At 37.2% G+C, this 24,747-nt stretch overlaps 1 protein-coding gene across 3 annotated transcripts in view; it reads left to right on the top strand.

The window, feature by feature from the left end:
• Gabra4 (gamma-aminobutyric acid type A receptor subunit alpha4) overlaps window positions 1-24,207 on the top strand; it is a 75,921-nt gene extending 51,714 nt beyond the window's left edge. For 2 of the 3 annotated variants that reach the window (XM_051164811.1, XM_051164812.1), the window contains one exon: window positions 22,978-23,198. In XM_051164811.1, coding sequence (XP_051020768.1) covers window positions 22,978-23,057 — 80 coding nt within the window. In that variant the 3' untranslated portion in view covers window positions 23,058-23,198. Of the gene's footprint in view, window positions 1-22,977 lie in introns of all 3 variants that reach the window. The other variant, XM_051164810.1, reaches the window with a different exon arrangement.
• The last annotated feature ends 540 nt before the right edge of the window (window positions 24,208-24,747 follow it).

The raw sequence follows: 24,747 nt of genomic DNA, 5'->3' as shown, positions 1-24,747 counted from the left end.
TTAAACAAGCTATTGCAGCCACCAGCTACATGTGTCAAAGCACCCCCAAAAAGAGGCTCACACATCTCTCCACTTGGCTACTGGAGAGGCGGGTTCGTCTCGTGAGTCTCAAGACTTTCTGGAGTGACATCGAACGGCAAGAGCGTGGGGAGGTCGAGCCAGGAGGTTATTCTTTCATGCTCAGTGATAATCATGGAGCCTTAGCTTGTATAGGCAGACGTGCAAAACAAGAGAGCAAGTGCATCTCATCGTGGTTATCAGTTAATATCCAGGATTGACTCATTAAACAGTTCATTAACTATTGTAGTGGCCCAGGAAGTTCAATCTGTATAAAACAAATGACTGTCATCTGACTTCCAAGTAGACTTAAATGTGCTGCTTTGGGCTCTATTTATTGCAAACTACATATCTTCTGAGATTGTTGTGTGAAACTAATTTTTAAAATATTTTCTATGGACAGAAGTTAGTTTTGCTGATGAATTATTTTAGTACAATTTGCTCATTTATTTAATAGCCACCCCATATATCTTATAGAGGAACTTATAGTGTATGGTATTGCTGACTGGTGAGGAAAGAAACATAGTAAAGTACCTTGTAGCCCCAAGAAACAGTGTGGAAGGATGTTCACACAAACATGCTAAATACCTATCTTGAAAAAGCATTCGATGCTATATAAAGATATCATCATCTCGGTTGAAATTTCTATGGTGAAAGATTTCAGTGAAGGTGGGTCAAAATATTGCATTAAACTTGTCATGGGATTCAATGTTTAGATTGTCTTAGAATGGAACGACAGAGAAGATGGTGGCAAGAAGACAGGAGAGGATGTGCAAAGATGCTGAACCAAGGGAATATGGCCCATGTCGCTAGAACTTAATGAAGACATAATACTTAGATGTCAGATGTTTTTATTTGTTTTTTTTTCATAAGATAACTTTCTTATAAATATTTCCTGGCTAACAATTTACTTTCAAACGTGATCCTGTACCAGTTTGCTTCTCTGTTGCTATGATAAAATACTGACCAAAACCAACTTGGGGAAGGAGGGGTTATTTGGTTTCCAGGCCATAGTCCACCAAGGGATGCCAGGATGGGAACCTGAGGCAGGCAGTAAAGGAAGCACTATAGACTTTATAGTATAAAGGAATGCTGTTTCCTGACTAGCTTCCCGAGGTTTACTCAAGTACCTTTCTTATGTGGCTCGTCCTCACCAGCCTAAGGATGGTACCACTTGTAGTGGGCTGGGCACTGCTACATCAATTAGCAATTAAGAAAATTTATCATTGACTTTTACAAAGGCTAATCTGATCCAGGTAGCTCTTCAGCTGAGGTCTCCTTTTCCTATGTGACTGAAGGTTTGTGTCAGGTTGATACCTGAAGGACAGATCCCAGATTACATTGAGACAGGACAGATGGGAAGAAAGGCAATCTGGCCACAATAGGCTGCACTACTAATATATCCTACCTTGATTGAGACCCTTTATAGACTGTATATGTCAAAAAAGACTCAGAACTACCCCACTTAGTGGCAAAGAAGTTGAACTACTTATTACTAATTCTTGACTCTTGTTGTTAGGTCAATTCAGACATAGGTTATTCATTAAAATAGTACATATTTAAGGTGTATGATATATCATTGTAATGTACATAGTGAAATGTGTACAAACTGGCTAATTATATCCATTATCCACAGACTTTTCTATTTTTATAATATGGTGAGAACAATGAAAGTCTACTCTCTTAATGTCTCAAATATACACATTATAGAATTGGAAAGTGGAGTTGTACAGATATGCATTTTGTTTGTGAAATTTACTTAGCTTGTACAAGTGGGACCTTTACTCACTTCACTCTGGTTCTGCCTTGGTAACCACCACTCTGCTCTTTCCCTCCATGAATTCAACATTGTAAGTATCTGTCAGTCTGTAGTAACCTCCAGGTAGGCCAAGTACATGTATACAAGGAACTGACAGGATCTGTTACATCAGATTACCTGGGACAGCTGAGAGGGGGAGGGCATGGGGGAAATGAGATGTGAATGGACTGGGGTCTAGATCACATTGGACATTGTGACATATACATTTTTTTTTTCTCCTTGAAAACACAACGATGCCACTGAAACATGTTAGGAAGTGCAATAACCATATTTTTTTTATTAATTTATTCTTGTTACATCTCAATGGTTATCCCATCCCTTGTATCCTCCCATTCCTCCCCCCCCCTTTTTCCCATTATTTCCCTCCCCTATGACTGTTCCTGAGGGGGATTTCCTCCCCCTATATATGCTCATAGGGTATTAAGTCTCTTCTTGGCTACCTGCGGTCTTTCCTCTGAGTGCCACCAGGTCTCCCCCTCCAGGGGACATGGTCAAATGTGAGGCACCATAGTACCTGAGAAAGTCATATCACACTCTCCACTCAACTGTGGAGAATATTCTGACCATTGGCTAGATCTGGGAAGGTGTTTAAAGTTTACCGCCTGTATTGTCCTTGGCTGGTGCCTTAGTTTGAGCAGGACCCCTGGGCCCAAATCTGCCTATCATAATGTTCTACTTGTAGGTTTCTAGGACCCTCTGTATCCTTTTATTTTGCTATTCTCCCATGCGTCTCTCATTTAGGGTCCCAATAGGATGCCTTCCCCTCTGTCCCAGTTTCCTGGTAAGTGAAGGCTTTCGTGGGACATGCCCCTTGGGCTAGTATGCAGATATAAGCGAATATATACCATTTGATTCTTTCTGCTTCTGGGTTAACTCACTCATTATGATCATTTCTAGCCCAATCCATTTATCCACAAATTTCGGGAATTCCTTGTTTTTAATAGCTGAGTAGTATTCCATAGTGTATATTTACCACAGTTTCTTTATCCACTCTTCTACTGATGGACACTTAGGCTGTTTCCATGCTCTGGCTATTATGAATAAGGCTGCTATGAACATGGTTGAGCAAATTTTCTTGTTGTGTGCTGGAGCATCTTCTGGGTATATTCCAAGGAGTGGAATAGCTGGGTCTTGAAGAAGCCCTATTCCCATTTTTCTGAGATAGCACCAGATAGATTTCCAAAGTGGCTGTACTAGTTTGCATTCCCACCAGCAATGAAGGAATGTTCCTCTCTCCCCACATCCTCACCAGCATGTGGTGTCGCTTGAGTTTTTGATCTTAGCCATTCTGATGGGTGTAAGATGGAATCTCAGAGTTGTTTTGATTTGCATTTCCCTGATGACTAAGGAGGTTGAGCATTTCTTTAAGTGTTTCTCAGTCATTTGATATTCCTCTGTTGAGAATTCTCTGTTTAGTTCCAAGCCCCATTTCTCAATTGGGTTATTTGGTTTGGTGGTGTTTAATTTCTTGAGTTCTTTATATATTTTGGATATGAGACCTTTGTCAGATGTAGGGTTGGTGAAGATTTTTTTCCCAGTCTGTAGGCTGTCGCTTTGTTCTCTTGACAGTGTCTCCTGCCTTACAGAAGCTTCTCAGCCTCATGAGGTCCCATTTATTAATGGTTGACATTAAGGCCTGGGCCATTGGTGTTCTGTTCAGGAAGTTGTCTCCTGTGCCAATATGTTCCAGGCTCTTTCTCACTTTTTCCTCTAAGAGGCTTAGTGTCTCTGGTTTTATGCTGAGGTCTTTAATCCACTTGGATTTGAGTTTTGTGCAAGGTGACAAATATGGGTCCAGTTGCATTTTTTTACACATTGACCTCCAGTTAGACCAGCACCATTTGTTGAAGATGCTATCCTTTTTCCATTGAATGGATTTGGCTTCTTTGTCAAAAATCAAGTGACCATATGTGTGTGGATTCATATCTGGGTCTTCGATTTGATTCCACTGATCAACCAGCCTGTTGCTGTGCCAGTACCATGCTGTTTTAATTACTATTGCTTTATAGTACAGTTTGAAATCAGGTATGGAGATTCCTCCAGAGCACCTTTTATTGTACAAGATTGTTTTAGCTATTCTGGGTTTTTTGTTTTTCCATATGAAGTTCAGAATTGAACTTTCAATGTCTTTAAAAAATTGTGTAGTTATTTTGATAGGGATTGCATTGAATCTGTAGATTGCTTTTGGTAGGACGGCCATTTTTACTATGTTAATTCTCCCGATCCATGAGCAAGGAAGATCATGCCATCTTCTCAGGTCATCTTCAATCTCTTTCTTCAGGGTTTTGAAATTTTTTTCATACAAGTCCTTCACTTGCTTAGTTAGGGTAACTCCTAGATATTTTATATTGCTTGTGGCTAATGTGAAGGGTGTGGTTTTCCTAATTTCTTCCTCTGAAAGCTTGTCATTTGTGTATAGGAAGGCTATAGACTTTTTTGAGTTAATTTTTGATGCAGCCAATTTGTTGAAGGTGTTTATCAGCTTTAGGAGTTCTCTGGTGGAATTTTGAGGGTCACTTATGTACACTATCGTATCATCTGCAAATAGGGATAATTTGACTTCCTCCTTTCCCATTTGGATACCCTTGATCTCCTTTTGTTGTCTTATTGCTCTGGCTAGAGCTTCGAGTACTATATTGAAGAGATATGGAGAGAGTGGGCAGCCTTGCCTTGTTCCCGATTTTAGAGGAATTTCCTTGAGTATCTCACCATTTACTTTGATTTTGGCTATTGGCTTGCTGTATATAGCCTTTATTATGTTGAGGAAAGTGCCTTGTATCCCCGATCTCTCTAAAACTTTAAACATGAATGGGTGTTGAATTTTATCAAATGCTTTCTCTGCTCCAAGGAGATGATCATGTGGTTTTTTTATTTTCAGTTTGTTTATATGGTGGATTACATTGATGGATTTCCATATATTAAACCATCCCTGCATGCCTGGAATGAAGCCTACTTGGTCATGATGAATGATATCTTTGATGTGTTCCTGTATTCGTTTTGCAAGTATTTTATTTAGTATTTTTGCATCTATGTTCATAAGAGAAATTGGTCTGAAATTCTCTTTCTTTGTTGAGTCTTTGTGAGGTTTAGGTATCAATGAGACTATGGCCTCATAGAATGAATTTGGTAATTTTCCATCCATTTCTATCTTTTGGAGTAGCTTGAATAGTATCTGTATTAGCTTGCCCTTGAAGGTCTGGTAGAATTCTGCACTGAAACCATCTGGCCCTGGGCTTTTTTTGGTTGGGAGACCATCGATGATTGCTTCTATTTCTGTAGGGGAAATGGGACTATTTAGCTTGTTTATCTGTTCTTCATTCAACTTTGGGAAGTGAAATTGATCAAGAAAATCGTCCATTTCCCTTAGATTTTCAAATTTTGTGGCGTATATGCCTTCAAAGTAGGATCTTATGATTCTTTGAATTTCTTCAGTGTCTGTTGTTATGTCTCCCTTTTCATTTCTGATTTTGTTGATTTCAATATTGTCTCTCTGCCTTTTAGTTAGTTTGGCTAATGGTCTTTCTATCTTGTTGATTTTCTCAAAGAACCAGCTTTTGGTTTTGTTGATTCTTTGGACTGTTTTCTTGGTTTCTAATTTGTTAATTTCAGCCCTGAGTTTCATTATTTCCAGGCGTCTACTCTTCTTGGGTGTTTCTGCTTCTTTTTTTTCTAGGGCTTCCAGTTGTGTTGTTAAGATGCTTATGTGCGATGTTTCCAACTTCTTTTTAAAGGCACTTAGTGCTATGAATTTTCCTCTTAGCACTGCTTTCAATGTATCCCACAAATTTTGGTATGTTGTTTCTTCATTTTCACTGAATTTCAGAAACTCCTTGAATTCTTTCTTTATTTCTTCCCTGACCCAGGTGTCATTTAGCAGAGAGTTGTTTAGTTTCCACGTACACGTAGGCTTTTTGTTATTTCTGTTGTTGTTGAATTGCAGCCTAAGAGCATAGTGATCTGATAGGATACAAGGTATTATTTCAATCCTCTTATATCTATTGAGGCTTGCTTTGTGACCTACGATGTGATCAATTTTGGAGAAGGTTCCATGGGGTGCAGAGAAGAAGGTGTATTCTTTCTTGTTTGGGTGAAAGGTTCTATAGATATCTGTTAGATCCATTTGACCCATGGCATTGGTTAATGATGTTATTTCTCGGCTTAGTTTCTGTTTCAATGACTTATCCTTCAGTGAGAGTGGGGTGTTGAAGTCTCCCACTATTATTGTGTGGGGATCGATGTGTGGTTTAAGCTTTTTTAGGAGATCTTTTACAAATGTGGGTGCCCTTGTATTGGGAGCATAGATGTTCAGAATTGTGATGTCATCTTGGTTGACTTTACCTTTGATGAGTATGAAGTGTCCTTCCTCATCCCTTTTGATTAATTTTGGTTGAAAGTCTATTTTGTTCGATACTAAAATGCCTACGCCTGCTTGCTTCTTGTGACCATTTGCTTGGAATATTTTTTTCCAACCTTTTACCCTGAGGTAATGCCTTTCATTATGGGTGAGATGTGTTTCTTGAATGTAGAAGAATGTTGGATCTTGTTTATGTACCCATTCAGTTAGTCTGTGTCTTTTTATTGAAGAATTGAGGCCATTGATGTTGAGAAATATTAATGACCAGTGACTGAATAACCATATTTTTATGAGTGCCATTTCAGTGGACAGTGAAGAGAGGGAAAATACACAAAAATGTTGGCTCAGAGAATTTTAATTCCCCAGGTGAGAAACGATGAAGGCTTTCATAATGGCTGTAGACAGTTTGAAAACATATTGAGGAGGTTGGATGGAAAATCAGAAAATAGCAGAAGCTGTGTCTCTTGTCAGAATATAGAATTTAGCAGTAGGAATGTATTGGCTTGAACAAATATTTTGTTCATTTGATATCAATAAACCCATACATAGGTTAGAGTTTAGAAATGAGGCATAATAAGAATTTCATAGGAGCAGGTGTTCTTATTTATGAATTATATGTCATCAGTGCCAAAATCCATGAATATTGCATAATTGAATGAAATTAGTAGATAGATGAATAAGCTAAAACACGGTGCATTTATGATATATGGATGGTATATCCATATACCATCTTTAAATATATGCCTAGAAGCTGGGGGAAATATGAGATAATAGATATAAATTATATAACATTGATATAAACATTATAACAAAAGCCATTAGACAGACTCACTCACTGAAATTGGGCAAACTAAATTACCTGAGAGTTGAGAGCATAGAAACCACACATCAGAATTCGATGAAGAGAATTTTATACTGGAGACCAAAAAATGTAAAGTAGAATTTTCTGCTTGACTGGAATATGGTGTTGCAGGGAAAAATAAAGAAACAAGGAGAAATCACTAGTGTTGCATGTAACTGAGACCGTGTGTGATACAGATTTTAAAAAGTTCCCTACTGTGATAAGCTGACATCAGACAACGATGGCATACAGGGTAGACATATCTGTCAGTAAAAGCCTTAGTTGTAGGTAATTGACTCCAGATTGGCAGTCACTAATAGTAGCCGGTAGGAGTCTTCAAAGCTGACATTGGTCTTATTCTTGGAGAGGATGAAAACTTAGCAAACTATAGCATCAGCAAGTATTTTTTAAAGTATGCTAACCCTATTAAGTAAAATGAGGTCCACAGAAGACTTGATTTTATGCCTGTCCTGAATCATCCACCCTCCAAAGGCCATTTTTAAATGGCAGTCTTTGATTATACATCCCATCGGCTGGCAGATCAGCAGTGGTTTGGTTGTAAACTAGCTCTTGCATTCCCCCAAGAAAGGAAGCTGGATGTCTTCACCTATGGATAGTAACTAAGATGACTTCTGAGCAGGGGCTAGCCTTCAGGAATTTCTGAGCTTGGAATTTACAGGATGTTTATCACTCTAATTGGCAGCATGAACCTGGGGATACTCTTGAGGGCGAAGAAGCATCATCTAAGCAAAATGTACAATCACAGAGACAATCTGCACATGGCAAAACGTGTTTTCCCAAGGAGGCAAAAGAATAACAGCCGAAGTAAACTCACTCCTATGTGCTACACTTGGGAGAAACACAAAAACACATTCCAAGAACAATTCTGTGTTTTTGAGAAAACCAAGATCACAAGATTCTTGCCTTGTTTTCTTGGAGTTTTCTCACAAGCAGTCTGAATTCTTACATGACGTCCTGCTTGACTGTGTTTCAATAACAGTATTAGTTTAACAACTAGACCTGTGGAGAAAACTACAAGGAAGAAGCACAGAAAGAATGGAAAGCTCTCTAGGAATATTTTATCCCATAGGAACGGTCCATGTATCTGTCTTAAAGTAATATAAAATGTTAACAATATAACAATAACATTTGAGTTTATCATTGACTAAGTTATTTAGTATTTCACTAATACTGTCCCACCAATGAGTCTAAGAGTCATATTTATTAATCTCTTCAGTATATGCAGAATACATGTCAAGCACAGAGAGGCTAAATTCCCCCAGAGTATACAACTAGCATCTAGTAGGTTCAAAGTGTGTCTACCTAGTTTTAAAATCTGTGGTTCTAACATTAATTTTTTTAAATCAGCTAATATACTACCATTCAAAAAATTATGATGATACTTGATAGCTTTGGGTTTTAGGATTTGTTTTGTAGACATTGGTAGAGAGTATATTTCCCTTGCTGCCTACCAAGTGCTTGTGTCTTCCACTTTCCTGCTTGCCTGACTGAAGTAGTTATCTTGGTAGTATACATTAATGCACTGATGAAGCATTTGCCAGAAATTGCAACTCAGCAACTGGTTCAATTCATGCTAAATTTACAATCTGCCTTTAGTGAAGTGCAAAATTGGCTTTCTTGTCACAAAGTGATAGAACATGCAAAATAGTCTAATACCTTATTTTCTAGCTCAAGTGAGATTAGCTTAGGATCATAGAAATTAAAAAAAAAAAGTCCTTTCAGATGAACAGCTGTTCCAGCATGAGAGGCTTGTTAAGTGCTGAGCGATTTGGAAAATGTCCCATTGGAAATTGCAGACGGTACCATGGGGTTTACCCCTTAGGACAAGGAAAATTATTTTCTGGAAAAGACCCAAATTATTTAAGTTGTTTGAAGGGCTATGCACTTGATAATGTAAGCATTATTATGTGTCATGGATTCATGTGGATTTGTTCTACCTATATCATATGCTATTTAACTATAGATGAACCATATTATGGTAATATGATAACCCAACCTATGTTTTCTGATTATCTTACTGTGCTTCAGTGTATAAATTGTCATAGGGTTAAACTTTAAATGTATACAGGTTATGCACATGCTGTGTTGTGGCATTTGCTTATAATGCAAACACTGGGAAGGGTGGGTCAGGAGGATCTAAGTTCAAGGCTAGCCTCAGTTATATAGTGAGCTGATGGCCAGCCTAGGAATATGGTAAGATCATGTTTCATTTTTTTTTCAAGTTAGGGTTTCTCTGTGTAGCCTTGGCTGTCCTGGACTTGCCTTGTAGACCAGACTCGCCTTGAACTCACAGCAATCCACCCAATTCTGCCTCCTGAGTGCTGGGATTACAGGCCTGCACCACCAGGCCCAGCAAGGTCATGTTTTTAAGAAAGAGATAATTATAAATTAAGTTATTTAGTAAGTCATCTTCTGCTATATATGTGCATGTACAGGGACGTACCTTTCCCATGATTTATTTCATGTTTTGCTGAATTTCAGTAGCTTTATATGTGGAAGGAAGGTGTTTTGAGATCATTCTCCAGTATGAAAGTAATTACTGACTTAAAATTTTCTCTGGATTACAAACGAGTTAAATCTTCACTGACTTCTGGATGAGCTTTGTTATGTGTTTTGAATAGTGAATTTCCAAACAGTTTTAAAAGTGCTGTGTTCAAACTTAAGAACTGGTGAAAGCAAGTTTTAAAGAAATCTCCTCATAATAATGTCAAGCAAGTGTTTTTGTAAATCAGATACAGAAAAATGTATATTTGAGTGGTTAATGTGATTCATCTCTTGAACCAAAAAAAATTCTTCAATTAGCCATAAATTCCTAGATTTTTATGGTGACTCTTGAATTCAACCCCAACATTTTAGAGAAGAGGTCAGCTAGGGCTTCTTAGCAAGATCTGTCCCAAGAAACCAAAATGAAGGAACAGAAAACTGGAAAGAAAAACTTTACTTAACTATGTTGCATTTTTTTGCTAAGATAAAATTTCTGCAGAATAAGTTCTCTGAATGTAAGCCTATTTATAAATATTTAGGCTAGAGCAAAGGGAGTGTCAGAAAAATATTTCATGATAATCAAGTAGCAATGACAGCAGAGCATTTTTGAATGGGAAATAAGACCAAGAAGCAGGGGTCAAGAAACCATTTTCATACACATTTGAAAGATGTATTATCAACCTAAGGAGGTGCTTATCTGGCAAACAAAGACTTAGAATCAGTGTTTAGGGTACAGTCAAAACTACATACAGTTAAATTCATATCTGAGAAACCATGCTGTTTACTAACGTCACTGATTTAGCTGGATTGTTGTAGATATGTTTCAGAAAGATGCTTTTGTGCTTTTAAAAGTCTCCTAAACATATGTATTTACAGTTTCTAGCAGACTCCAAAAGTAGTTAAGAGTGTCATTTAGAATTCAAATTACAACTCTACATTATTTTAACTGAGTGACTTTGGAAGACAATCTCAATTTCTCTAGGATGCGTTATTCTCACTTGGAGAATGAAAGCACTAATACAACTTCACGAGTCATAGCAACAAGCTGAAATTTCTTGCAAAACTTCATTTAGTGATTTTTGACCCATAGTATATGCCTAGCACATTGTAGAGATAGATGCTAGAAAAATAGATGCTAGAGACAGATAGAAATAAGAAAACTAAAAAGAGAAAGGGGACATTTTTAAAAATTCAGGAGAACTGAATTTTTTTTTATTCTCAAACGAAAGCTTCATTCTACAATTTCTGTGCCACCTTTACCCAAGCACATCTTGTAGCCAAGAAAAACTGTAGGTCAAAGTTGTGACTGGGTTGGTGTCCCAGTCCCTCCAATGGAAGACTTGTCTGGTTATAGGAGATGACTAATTTAAGCTCAGTAGTCTCCATTGCTGAGCTGAGAGTCTTAGCTAGGATCACTCTCTCGGATTCCTGGGGGTTTCCATTGATTATATTTCTAGTTCCTCCTCAAAATGCCCCCCAATTCCAGTTGTCTCTTGTAGTACTCTCTCCCTTCCATCCTCCCTACACCTGACCTCTCCTTTCCTATTCCCAACTACCCCCCATACCTTCCAGTCCACTTGCATCTTTGGGATGAATCCTTCTTGATCATGGTGGATGATTTTTTTTAAATGTGTTCTTGGATTCAGTTTTCAAGTATTTTATTGAGTACTTTTGGACCAATGTTTATAAGGGAAATCAGTATGAAATTCTCGTTCTTTGGTGAGGCTTTGTGTGATAATGGTATCAGGGTTATTGTGACTTCATTGAATGAGTTTGGCAATGTTCCTTCTGTTTCTATTCTGTGGAATAGTTTGAGGAGTATTGTTATCAGCTCTTCTTTGAAAGTGTTGTAGAATTCTGTGCTGAAACCTCCTGGACCTGGGCTCTTTTTGGTTGGGTGACTTTTAATGACTGCTTCTAGAGGTATAGGTCTTTCTAATGTATATATTATTTATTATAATTTATTCACATTACATCCCAATTGTTATTCCTTCCCTCTTATCTTCCCATTAAAATGTTTATCTGATCTTGATTTAACTTTGGTAAGTGGTATCTATCACAGAAATTGTCCATTTCTTTTAGAGTTTAAACTTTTCTGGAGTATAGGTTTTTGAGGTAAGACCTAATGATTCTTTGGATTTCTTCAGTGTCTGTTGTTATGCCCCGCCCCCCTTTTCATTTCTGATTCTGTTAATTTGGATATTCATTCTCTACCGTTTAGTTATTTTGGATCAGTGTTTATCTTGTTGATTTTCTCAAAGAACCAACTCTTTCTTTGAGTCTTTGTTTCCATTTTATTGATTTCAGTCCTCAGTTTGATTATTTTCTGCTGTCTACTCCACTTGAGAGTGTTTGTTTCCTTTTCTTCTAAAGTTTTCAGGTGTGTTGTTAAGTTGCCAGTATGAAATCTCTCTAATTTCCTTCTTTTCTTCCTGCTTATTTATTTTTCTCATATATTACATCTTGATTTCAGTTTCCCCTTTCTCTCCTCCCTGAGTCTCTCCTTTCCACATCCCCTTTCCTTCAGTTCCAACCTCCTTCACCTCCCTCTCAGAAAGGAACAGGGCTCCAAGGGATATCAACCAGTGAAGGCATAAGAAGCTACAATAAACCCAGGTACATATTATCACATCATGGCTGCATGACAAAAACAGGTAGGAAAAGTGTCCCAATGGCAGGCAGCATAGTCAGATAAAGTCCCTGCTCTTACTTTTATGAATCCCACAAGAACACCAACTGCACAACTATAACATATATGTAGAAGACTTAGGTCACACTAAAACAGGCTCCCTGATCTTTATGAGCCCACTTGAGTTCCAGTCAGTTGATTCTGTCTGCTGTGTTCTTGTGTTGTCCTTGAGTCCTCCGGCTTCCCCAAATCTTCCTCCCTCTCCAGTTCAGCAGAACTCCCTGAGCTCCACCCAATATCTGGCCCTGTATCTGCTCCCATCAGCTGCTGGATGAGATCTCTCTGGGATATCTGCTGACAATTATGCTAGACTCCAATCCCAATATGTCCTTCATGGATGACAAACTGTAAGTTAAGGTTCTGTGGTTGGATCAGTTTCCCAGTTCCTACACTTGAAGCCTTGCTGGGTTACAGAGGATGGCAGGATCAGGCTCTCTGTCCCTGATTACTGTCTAACTAGGTTCACCTCATAGATTCCATGGAGTTTCTATTTCACTAGGTTTCTACCATGTCCCTGAAATTCCTCCCGACTAGAGTTGTCTCTCCCAGTATTCTCTCCCTCCACCACCCCAACTTGATCTCTCCTGTTCCCATCCTTACCAACCCCCAGCCCATGAGAGAGTCTATACTATTTTTCCTTCTAAGGGAGTTTCTTTCAATACCCAAAAGTCCTCCTTGTTACTTAGTGTCTCTGGATTGTAGCATGATTATCCTCTACTTTACAGCTAAATATCCACTTATAAGTGAGCATATACCATGTTTGTATTTCTGGGTCTGGGTATGTACTCACTTATAAGTGGAACTAGAAAAAATATCTTCCTGAGTTCCATCCATTTGCCTTCAAAATTCATAATTCATTTTTAAAAACAACTGAGTAATACTCCTATGTATAAATGTACCAAATTTTTAAACAACCATTCTTTGGCTGAAGGACATCGAGGTTGTTTCTAGTTTCTGGAAAGAAATTGGAGAGAACTCATATTTGCAACTTAACAGCACACCTGAAAAGGACTAGAACAAAATGAAGCAAACACACACATCAGGACTAGACATCAGGAAATACTCAAACTCAGGGCTGAAATCAGTAAAATAGAAACAAAGAGAAGAATAAAAAGAATACATGAAATAGTTGTCTTCTTTAATATCTTTATATATGCACTTAGTTCTATGAACTTTCTCTTAGCACCATTTTTGTTGTGTCCCATAAGTTTGGATTTGTTGTTCATTTATTTTCATTGAATTCTAGGAAGTCCTTAATTTCTTTATTTCTACCTTGACCCAGTGGTTATCCAATAGAGAGCTTTTCAGTTTCATCAATTTTTTAAGGCTTTCTGTTGCCTCTGTTGTTGAAATCTAGCTATAATCCACGGTGGTCTGATGGGATACAGGGGTTATTGCAGTTTTCTTGTATATGTTGAGCCTTGTATTGTCACCAAGTATGTGGTCTGTATTGGAAATGGTTCCATTAGGTTTGAGAAGAAGGTATATTCTTATGTGCTTGGGTGAAATGTTCTGTAGATATCTTTTAGGTCCATTAGAGTCATAACACCTGTTAGTCCCACTATTTCTCTGTTTAGTTTTTGTCTGGATAACCTGTCTATCGGTGAAAGTGGGATGTTGAAGTCTCCCACTATTAATGTGTGGGGTTTGATGAGTGATTTAAGCTTTGGTAATTTTTTTTTTTTTTTTTACAAATATGGGTATCCTTGTGTTTGGGGCATAGATATTCAGAATTGAGGCTGCTGTCTTGGTGGATTTTATCTTTGATTAATATGAAATATCTTCTCTATCTCCCTTGATTAATTTTGGATGGAAGTCTTATTTTGTTAGATATTGGTAAATCTTTATCCTGATCTTTATTCTGAGGTAAAGTCTATCTTTGATGTCTAGGTATGTTTCTTTTATGCAGCAGAAGGTTGGATCCTATTTTCAAATTCATTTTGTGAGACTATGTCTTTTGTGTGTGTGTGTGTGTGTGTGTGTGTGTGTGTGTGTGTATTTTCCTTCTTTTGGTTTTGCTGGTGTGAAATTATTTATTTCCTGTGTTGTCATGGGTGTAGATAACCTCCTTAGTTTGGAATATTTCTTCTATTACCTTCTGTAGGTCTGTATATGTGGATAGAAATTGTTTAAATATCTTGTCAAGAAATATCTTGTTTTCTTATCTATGGTGATTGAAAGTTTTGCTATAGTAGTCTGGGCTGGCACCTGTGGTCTTTTAGAGTCTGCAGGTATCTTTCCAGGCCCTTCTGGCTGTTAGAGCCTCCATTCAGAAGTCAAGTGTATTCTAGTAGGTCTATTCAGCCTTTATATGTTACTTGGTCTTTTTTCTTTTCAGCTTTAAATATTCTCTATTTGCGCTGTACATATAGTGCCTTGATTATTATGTGCCAGGGAGACTTTCTTTTCTGGTCTAATCTATTTCATGTTCTATTAGCTTCTTGTAACTTTATAGGATCACCTTCTTTAGGTTAGGAAAAATCCTATGATTCAGTTGAAAATGTTTTCTGGGCCTTTAAGCTGGGAATCTTCTCCTTTGATTCCAGTTATTCTTAGGATTGGTCATTTCAGAATTTCCTGGGTTTTTTTTTTTTTTTTTTTTTTGGTTTGTGTGTGTGTGTGTGTGTGTGTGTGTGTGTGATTTAAGCTTTGGTAATGTTTTAACAATTTCTTTGACTGCGATATCAACTTTTTATATTGTATTTTCTATACCTGAGATTCTTTCTTCTATTTTTTGTATTCTCTTGGTGATGCTTGGTCTGTAGTTTCTGTTCACTTAACTAGATTTTGTTCTCAGGATTCCTTCACTTTGTGTTTTCTTTATTGCTACTCTTTCCATTTTTAGGTCTTGAACAGTTTTATTACTTTCCTTCACTTGTTTGTTTGTGTTTTCCTGGATTTCTTTAAGGGATTTATTCAATTCCTCTTTTAGGGCTTCTGTCATCTTCATAAGATTAGTGTTAAGGTAATTTTCTTGAGCTTCAGCTGTGTATAAATATCCAGGGCTTGTTGTAGTAGGCAAGCTGGGCTCTGGCGGTACCATATTGGCCTGACTGTTGTAGACTGCATTATTAAACTGGCCCCTAGTCATCTGGGTTTGGTGTTATTAAAGGTTTAGGTATAAATGTCTGTGTTTATCTTTGTGGGATAGATGCTTTTTTTGATGTCTTTTCCTTGGTTTCTGTGTCTTCTCTGGTCTTCTGGTGACTAGTAAGTCTTCAGATCCAGTAGGGTAGCTCCACAGTGACTCTGGCTGCTTGCATGACTTCTGGGGTTTTGGGTGCTAGCATTGCCTCTGGTTTTCTGGGATTCCAGGAACTGCCATGGCCTCTGAGGGTCTCAATACAGGCAAAACATCTGTAGTTTCAGGTAACTGTATGGTCTCTGTGGTTTTAGATACTGGCTTGGCCTCTGGGGTTCCTAGTACAGGTTTGTCTTCTGGTAGATCAGGAGTTTTCAGTTGGAGTTGTGGTCTGGGATATGAGTCTAGGGGAGGTGGTGCTGTTGGGGAAAGTTGAGCAAACTCTAAGGTGTGTTAGTAGTTGGTAGGTGGTGTCCTCTGGGATTCCTAGTACCAATGTGGCCTCTGATAGAGCAGGGGCTTCTCAAAAGGTCTTTTTAAAAATCTATGATATAAATTTTATTTTTGGCATTAGATGATCCTCTTAGTCTGCTCAGGCAGACATAACAAAATACCAGAGACTGAATGGACTCAGCAACAGAAATCAATTCCTTCCAATTTAGAGCCTGGAAAATTTAAGACCATGGGCCAGATTTAAGACTATGAGTTTCAGATTCTAATGATGCCTCTCTTCCCACCTTGTGATTGTGTCCTCATACTGTGGAAAGAGCTGTCTCTTGTGTCTCCTCATCTTTTATGAGGATATCCTTCCATTAGACCCTCTGGTATAGTATATTCATCCATAGGAATTTGATGACAACAGAGTTTGAAAAGCAGTGATTAAGCTATTAATGTTTTACATTTATGACTTTCTTTGATGTCTGTTGCCTTCTATCATCCCTGATCTGATGATCCCATCACTGCTAAAAAAATACTATAATTGAAATAAAAAAAGAAAGGAAAAAGTTGAGTATAGTACACCAGGCAAATATGTTCACAGATGAAATTCATTTTAATATCCAGTTATATTTAGAGATTTGGCCAGCTTGTCTGGAATGGTGAGCTAAAGCTGTGTCCATTTTTGTTTGTTTGATTTTTGTTTTTGTTTTTTGGTTAAAAATCATTTTAATGCCATTCATAGTTAACATTTTGAAGATAAAAGGAAACAAGATTCTTAAAAATACAAATCCAGAGGGCCTACTTTAAACTTGTTCAATAAAATAATGTTTTGTTGGTAGTTTGAGAAATCTTTGTGATTTTTAAAATTACCCTACCCAACCAGTCTGGATTCCCAAATAGTATTTGAGGATCTCAACTCTACAAAAGTCTTCCATGCCATTTTATTAGTTTAGTTGTTTTCTGATTAATGCTCCCTATTACTCAACTAACAATTGTACAAAATCCTTAGCTAATGAATGTTGTGTCTTATCCTAGCACTATGAAGTACATTTTTCTGGAGGAGTATGAGTTATAGTTGTTTCCTATCCAGTGTTGTTTTCATGATGACTAGAATTTTAGGTTTCACCAATAACTGATAAAACCCTAAAGAGACAACGATGTGATATCATAACATAGGCATCTATTGCTTAAACATTGAAATATTTGTTGCTATAGTTTTTCCCACATGGAACATGGCATTGATAGTGATGCCTGATTTAGCCAAAGTCTGTGACCATAATATAAACTGTGAAAGAATCATTCTACTGAAGTCAGTATTTTTCGTAGTAGTAGTAGTGGGGTTGTAGTTCTAATTTCTCCAAAATCACATTTTGCATTTGTTTTGTGTATAAGATAATTCTCATCTTGACTATCAATACTATTTTGTTTTTATTTGTATTTATTTATTTTTCAACTAACAAAATGCTTACTTTGTATGATTTCACTAGAGCTTATTTCTTGTTTTAGTGTCCATCTACTCCTCTGATTATTAGCAAATGTGTTCATAATTTATAGATCATTAAAATATCTCCTAAATTTTTATTTTCCTATAATTATTCCTTTCTGAATGATTTTAAAAATTTTTTAACACAGTCTCTCTCTTTTTAATTTGACTGCAGGATAATCAAATTTTGTATGCTATTTAGTTGATGCTTAATGCATGCTGGGTGTTCTTCTAATTGCTTTCTATATATGACCTTCTTTATTTGTCATGAGGAAGACATATTTTTAATCTGGTTGTGTGAAGGAGTCTGAGATTTTAAGAGGTTTAATAACTTGCTGTATATGCCATAACTATAAAATAACAGATTCAGTATTAGAATCCAGCTCTGTCTGGTTTGGAAATCTGAAATTCTAATCAATTAGCCAGTGTTTAAGGAAGAAAAAAAAAACTAAATCACATAAGCAGTACACAAACTTTTTACCAATACAGGCTAAGAGTCTGAACATTTTACTGCCTATGGGAGTGTTGTGATGAAGACTTTAGATGACTACAGTACCACATTCCCTCGTTGCCTTGTTGAATGAGCCTCAACTACCTTCTGGGCTTTGGAAAAGCTAGCTGGGTTTGCTTTGCCCTCTTCCTTCTCTAAGATACATCTGCAGAACTGATAAAAGCAAGTCCTGAAGGCATTCTAGAAGTATTGACTTTGCTCAGCTGAGAACTTGTGCTCCGGCTGCCTCAGTTGTCAGCACAGCAGCTACTCTCACTGGGAGCACTATATAAAACACTTAGTAATAAAAGAAAGCAATAGGAATTGCTCAGAAACAAAATTGACCACAAAACTACTTATCTTAAAGAAATCCTAATGTTTCAAACCTTCATATATAAAATAGGCAAAATGAATTCTCGAAGATCTCAGAAAGGGGTTGGTAAATCTAAATAGAAGGAATATTTCTATAGTTTATGGAAATAAGAATATTGGATTAAATGCTAACACTTGGAGGAAATGAAATACAATAAATTGGGAACTTAATGTTTTCATTTCTACATTTTGCAGCTCAATGTATGATAGAATCCCTTGGTAACTATTAAATATTTAGCATGATACTTGGAGGTGATGTTTTTCATTTCTGTATGACAGAATTTTCTAAGATGACTAGTGATAGATCTCAGTAAGCCACCACCCCTGAAACCTGTTCAAGTAGCCTTGAATAATTGACCTTACATTATTTGATTCTTATTTTGTATGTATCTTACTCATTGATATTCTGGAAGATAAACCTGCTCATTATTAGCCTTGTTAGTTTTTAATTTAAGAGTACTAAATTACATTTTATTAAACTTCATTAGATTCTTGAGCAAAGAATATGAGCATAGATGCTCTCATTCTGCAAAGCTAATCTTACTTACTTTGTCTCTTCAATGCTAGAGTTGAGATGAATTTTAATTTTTTGAGTTAGAATCCTTCTTTAAATTGCATAAGAAATTGTGCCAGATCACAGTCATGACTGATGAATTATTTGGATCTGATCCTGTTTGCTGGTTGCTGCTTTAATTTGTTGGTAGTGTTTGAATTTGCCACCTCCCATCTCTATCCCACTAAGTTGTTTTTTTTCCCTTTAGGCTATTGTGACTAGTGACAAAATGATTTCAAATAAGTCATTTTTTAAAAATTCAAAATGATACTTAAGTCCTGCTTGAAAGTACTTTGTGTTTGTCAAATACGAATAGAAGTCTTTGGACTCCGTATGAAGCAACATCACACCAGCTGACACTTCATTTGCTCCAAAACTATTTTTTGTTTGTTTGTTTGGTTGGTTGGATTTAAGAACAAGGTTTCTCTGGGTTAACAGCCCTGGCTGTCCTGGAACCCACTTTGTGGACCAGGCTGACATCAAACTCACAGAGGTCCACCTGCCTCTGCCTCCCTAGTGCTGGGATTAAAGGTGTGTGCACCACCACAGCTGGCAATCCAGACTATGCTTTACACGGTCTACCTTCAGACACAAATAGAAGATAATTTAAATAGCATTTGGTTGCTTGGCAAAGAGGAAAGATTTAGGTCTCAAATTAGTCAAATTCTTTTTTCTTTTGTGTAGGGGTAATAAATACTATTGATCTCAGTCAGATTCAGAATATTAAATACACATGTTTTATTTGCTTTTGTATTACCTACAATAGTGCAAAAGTCAGCTCCACAAATAAAGAGTAAGCTTGAATCCAGATGTTATTTTTTTATGAAAACATTTTGAAGGATCTTGACTTTCTAAAATATTCTCATCTTGGTGTAAAGATCAGTTGTGAAGTTGGCTCCTACTGATTAATTTAAGCTGCAGTGATTAAGAATATAGTCTTTATTCTTTAGAATGTCATTAACACATTTTTCTAGACATACACACATTTAGTTTTTTTTCCGTTCAGCAATACTAATGACATCATTTGTCTTATTTTCTTCCTTCCCATTGTTTCTTGCTTTGCTGCTGCATCCTTCTAAACACCATGAGTTATGTAGAGAATATATGTCAGAATATAGTTTTCAAACCATCAGAAACTTACCTCTATAATTTTCAGATATACATATGTCAAGATTTGTTCAATTCATTAATCAACACTTGGTGGAAAACTAGCTCAAAATCTTTTGGAGAAATAGTAATCTCTCTCTCTCTCTCTCTCTCTCTCTCTCTCTCTCTCTCTCTCTCTCTCTGTGTGTGTGTGTGTGTGTGTGTGTGTGTGTGTGTGTGTGTTCAACTTCCCTTGGCTTCATGAATTCAAACTTAGGCACTCACAGTTGCATCACAAGCACTTTTACTCACTGAGCCATTGCCCCAGTCTCTTTATTTTTCTTTCTTTCTTTCTTTCTTTCTTTCTTTCTTTCTTTCTTTCTTTCTTTCTTTCGTGTTCTTTCTTTCTTTCTTTTTTTCTTTTTTTCTCTCTTTTTTTTTTTTGAGACAGGGTTTCTCTGTGTAGCTTTGGCTGTCCTAGACTCACTTTGTAGACCAGGCTGGTCTTGTACTCACAGAGATCCACATGCCTCTGGTGGCACACACATGTAATCCCAGCACTCTCTAAGCATTTTTAAAGAAAATGCATTCTAGAATATGATGGGTAGTTTTGATACAGAAGTATTTACTGGCACATAGAGGAATAAATACATACAGTCTGATGATAGTCTCTGCTAGGCATGACGCTAAACATTAACACAAAAACTTTACCATATTCAGTCACTAATCAAACAGTAAATGGCAGAACCACTTTCAGGTAAATTATGGTAAAGAACAATTCATGTCTCTTGGATGGCCTGCTTATCCATACACCTAAATGACATTGAGAGAATATGACACAATTCTGATTTCCATGTCTTGAATCAATGTCCTAATAGTAAGCTTTTGAAAGCTTCTGTCACATTTCTGAATAGAAAGGCTATTTAGAAGAGCAAATTAGATAGAGTGATACTTGATGTGACTTCCAATCAGTCAGAAACACTGTGCTCTTATTTTGTTCTTCACGATGTAAAGTGACACTAAAATTTCTCTCAGTTGAAAATATTTTAATGCCTGACACATGGAATTCTGAAGAACAACACATCTTGGTCATTTAGGCAACAGTGACATTAGGCAACAGTACTCTCTGAGGGTCCTCTAAGGGTTCTGGGCAAAGCAGCCTTTTATTAGCATAAAAGGTTGAAGGAAATTCACCTCATGAGAAAGGTTTGGAAACACCTCCTGTCTGAAGGCTTATTTTATTAGTTTACAGACTTAAACTGTTGAAAGAACAATGCTCCCTAATAAGTCATAACAATACTTATGTACATGCTGTAAATATTTACCTTTGCTTTCTGTTCTATGCATCCGTGTGAAATTTCTAATTGTGTTGATTATGCTTGCCTAGGCTATTTATTCTCTTAACTGAACAGACCCAACAGCTCAGTGTTTGGTCTCACTGGGGTGCATGTTTATGCTACAGTGCTTTCTTACCCTATGGGTTAAGTTAGGTGTTTTCTTCATCACTTTGGTTACAACACTTCAAGCAAGATGAAATGAAGTCAGAATTCTTGAGGTAGATTTGTATATATCACACTCTCATTACCACAGTATGCTATTGGCCACAGAAAATATTAAGGCAGCTTCCGGGGAAATGGAACCCATCTCTTGGTAAGGGAGGGGTGTGCACATTACGTGGGACATGACTGTGAAGACACATGATGAGTGGAACCAGTTTTGGAACCAGCCCACTACGCAGAGTATGATTCACTGGATTTCAGGAAGTTCTAGAAGAAAACTAGTCCAGAGGGAATCTTAAAGAGGCTCTGAGATATGCTTGCACTTTGTTCCGGGACAGATAAGTTATTGGTGTCAACTTAATCTTCTGATCTTGCTATTAAAGTTCATCAATAAGCAATAGGGCTTTGGAGCTATTGTCACTGTTTAAAACTCTTCTTTCCGTTTGTCCGAAGTAAAAGCTTTCCGTGTTGATGTAGACACTTTAAAATCTGGCTAATGGGAAAACGCATTTATTATACTTGTCTTTGGGAGGGTATCAAGTACTGTTTTCCTTCATGATTCCTGGTCCTTCTGATTTTTAGTCTTGGGTGAGCACTTCTTATTCATAAGCAGTTCTTGACTGAACATAGCTCTGTTTAGACTTTCGGAGATCTCTATTCAACATTTTTCACATTAGTGCTTTGTCTCCACGTTCCTCACTTTTCCACATACTTTGGATTTTTAACTTTACATTTATTCATTTTGTGTGTATCTATAGGTTTGCATGCATGCATGAGTGTGTGTGTGTGTGTGTGTGTGTGTGACATAAGCATCAATGTAAAAGTGACCACATGAATGTGAAGATGAGAGAATAGCTTGCTGGAGTCGGTTCTCTCCTTCCACCATGTGAGTTGCAAATGGCATCGCAGTCTCCAGCATTGTCGGCAAACACCTTTACAGGTTGAACCTTCTCTCTGTTCCTGTTTAGCATTTTGTCCCAGTTTTACTTTCAATATATTTTTCTTATATTCTCTTTATGTCATATGTGCACATACGTAATTTTCCAGCAATAGTTCAAACCCATTTTTGTTCTTTATGACATGTATAATATTTTAGAATAAAGTAAAATTGATTCTTCTTTTCTATAAAATGGGATTTAAAATTAGTAGAGGAAAAGTGCAGGGTACATAATGGTGTCTTCAGCTTTTAAGTTGATGTTGATTTTGATTTCAGTTGTCTTCACTGAAATTAGTTGCCGTATGTTAGGTCACAAGTTCTCATTAGTTCAGCTGCAGTCTTCTGAGCTTCTCCAAGTCTGCTTTGGCAGTTTTGCCAAACTGCTTTCTTCTGTTTTCAAACTCTACTCATTGACCTTGAAATCATAATTCACAAGTACATGAGGTATGAAGTGGACTCTTTAAAAAATGTCTGAGTGTACTAAAGAAAAAAAAAATCATAGAAAATGCCTGTCTCTCCAAAGTGAGTGCTCATTTTTTTTTTTTAATTTTTAAACGGCATCTGAGGTCTGCTTTTTCCAGTCACCGATTTGTAAGCTCCCTCTCAATCCTTTTGACTTTTCCATCTCTTTACTATTAATATGGCTAGAAATAAGCAACGATATCGAGTTAAGTGGCTACGGTGGATTGTACAATGGTTATTTTATCTTTGAATTCTGTTCAGATCTACATAAAATCACACGATCAATGTAAATTTTAATATATCTTTTCAGAATACACAAGCCAATTTGAACATGAGGAAAAGAACAAATGCCTTGGTCCAGTCAGAATCGGATATCAACATCAGAACTGAGGTGGGAAACCATTCTAGCAAGACCACGGCGGTCCAAGAATCTTCGGAAGCCACACCTAAGGCCTACTTAGCTTCCAGTCCAAATCCGTTCAGCAGAGCAAACGCAGCTGAGACTATATCCGCAGCAGCAAGACGTCTTTCATCGGCAGCATCTCCCACTCCTCGCGGGGCATCGCGACCAGCGGCTTCTACTCGCCCTGCGTTTGGATCCAGACTCGGGCGAATTAAGACCACAGTTAATACCACAGGGGCAGCTGGGAATGTACCATCTACACCTGCTCCCTCCGCTCCGCCACCTTCCGGATCTGGAACAAGTAAAATAGACAAATACGCTCGCATTCTCTTTCCAGTCACATTTGGGGCATTTAACATGGTCTACTGGGTTGTTTATTTATCTAAGGACACCATGGAGAAATCGGAAAGTCTAATGTAATTTTGTTGCTACAGTAATTTCGTAAAAGATGACGGAAATACAGACTGTCTTTTTAAAATGTTTTTAAAGATAAGTATTCTTTACTAAAATAAAAACTCACTGTAATTTTTTCAATTAAAAATACAAGTCAGATATGGAGAGAGTTAATTAATTCTTCAGTGGCTAGAAAGTGAACCATCTTTCCTTAGAGAAAGATGGTTTTAAAAAGAATCTATTCACTGTTCAAATTGGATGGAATACAGACCATTATGGAAAGTTGGAACAAGAAAAATAGGGCTGAAAGAGATACATGATGCATATTTTTGCATTGAATTTTTTTAAACAAGGGGGACTGTGATATTTTTAAATACACCCTATGAAATCAACTAGTCAACAATTCCCATTGGTACTGCCCTTAACCAAAATTGTGTGCTGGAGGTCATAAGCTGTGACCTTTGCAGTACTTCTTAGTTTCTGCAAGAAAGGACTTCCTCTGATAAACAAAGCACTGGGAAGAGAAAAACAGAACAAAACAAACACTGATCAATACAGCGAAGCCTCTCCTGCATCAATAACAGACACTGAGCAGGGCAAATGTGTTTTCTGCCACATAATTGGCCAAAGGATACTTAACAGTTGACTTGAAATGTTGTGCTCTGAGCCAAAGTTAAACCCATTATATAAATTCTTTTTTCCTAGTAGCTCATTCAGTTATGTACTGTACACGGTCACCACATAGTTCCTAAAGAGCCTGGAGCCCGCTGCGTTCTAGGTGCTGGTTAGGAGAGTCTTATAGGGAAGTTCTTTCATCTTTACAAAGTTACTCAGTAGTAGGACAATCAGTGCATGTTTAAGAACCATAATTTAGCCGAGGACATTATGTTCTTTAATGAAGGCAATTTAGCTAGAGTCTGACAACGTAGCCAATATATTTGTTTTTCCTGTGCTGACAGAGGAGAGCAAATACATTTGTTCCTATAGCCACTTGGAGATAAGAACATGTTAGTACAATCTTGATGATTGGTTCTCACACTATAATGAAATATCGATGCAGGTTGTTCTATAGGTGAAAAAGCAGTATATACCCAAAACATACAAATCTGGGCACTGGAAAACCTAACAGATTACCTGTGTCAAATCTGATGCAGGTCATATAACAGCTTGTCCACTATACCAGAACCATTCAAATAAAAATCCACACAGGCCTTTTGTATTTTCATCCCAGTAGAGAGCAATATTAGCTGCCAAAATGCTAACACTCTTGCAAGCTTCTGTGCT

The sequence above is a fragment of the Acomys russatus genome, chromosome 22 (genome assembly GCF_903995435.1).
Source record: "Acomys russatus chromosome 22, mAcoRus1.1, whole genome shotgun sequence".
Taxonomy (NCBI): domain Eukaryota; kingdom Metazoa; phylum Chordata; class Mammalia; order Rodentia; family Muridae; genus Acomys; species Acomys russatus.
Note: the sequence above shows the minus strand (reverse complement) of the source record. Positions and strands in the feature narration are given on the sequence as shown.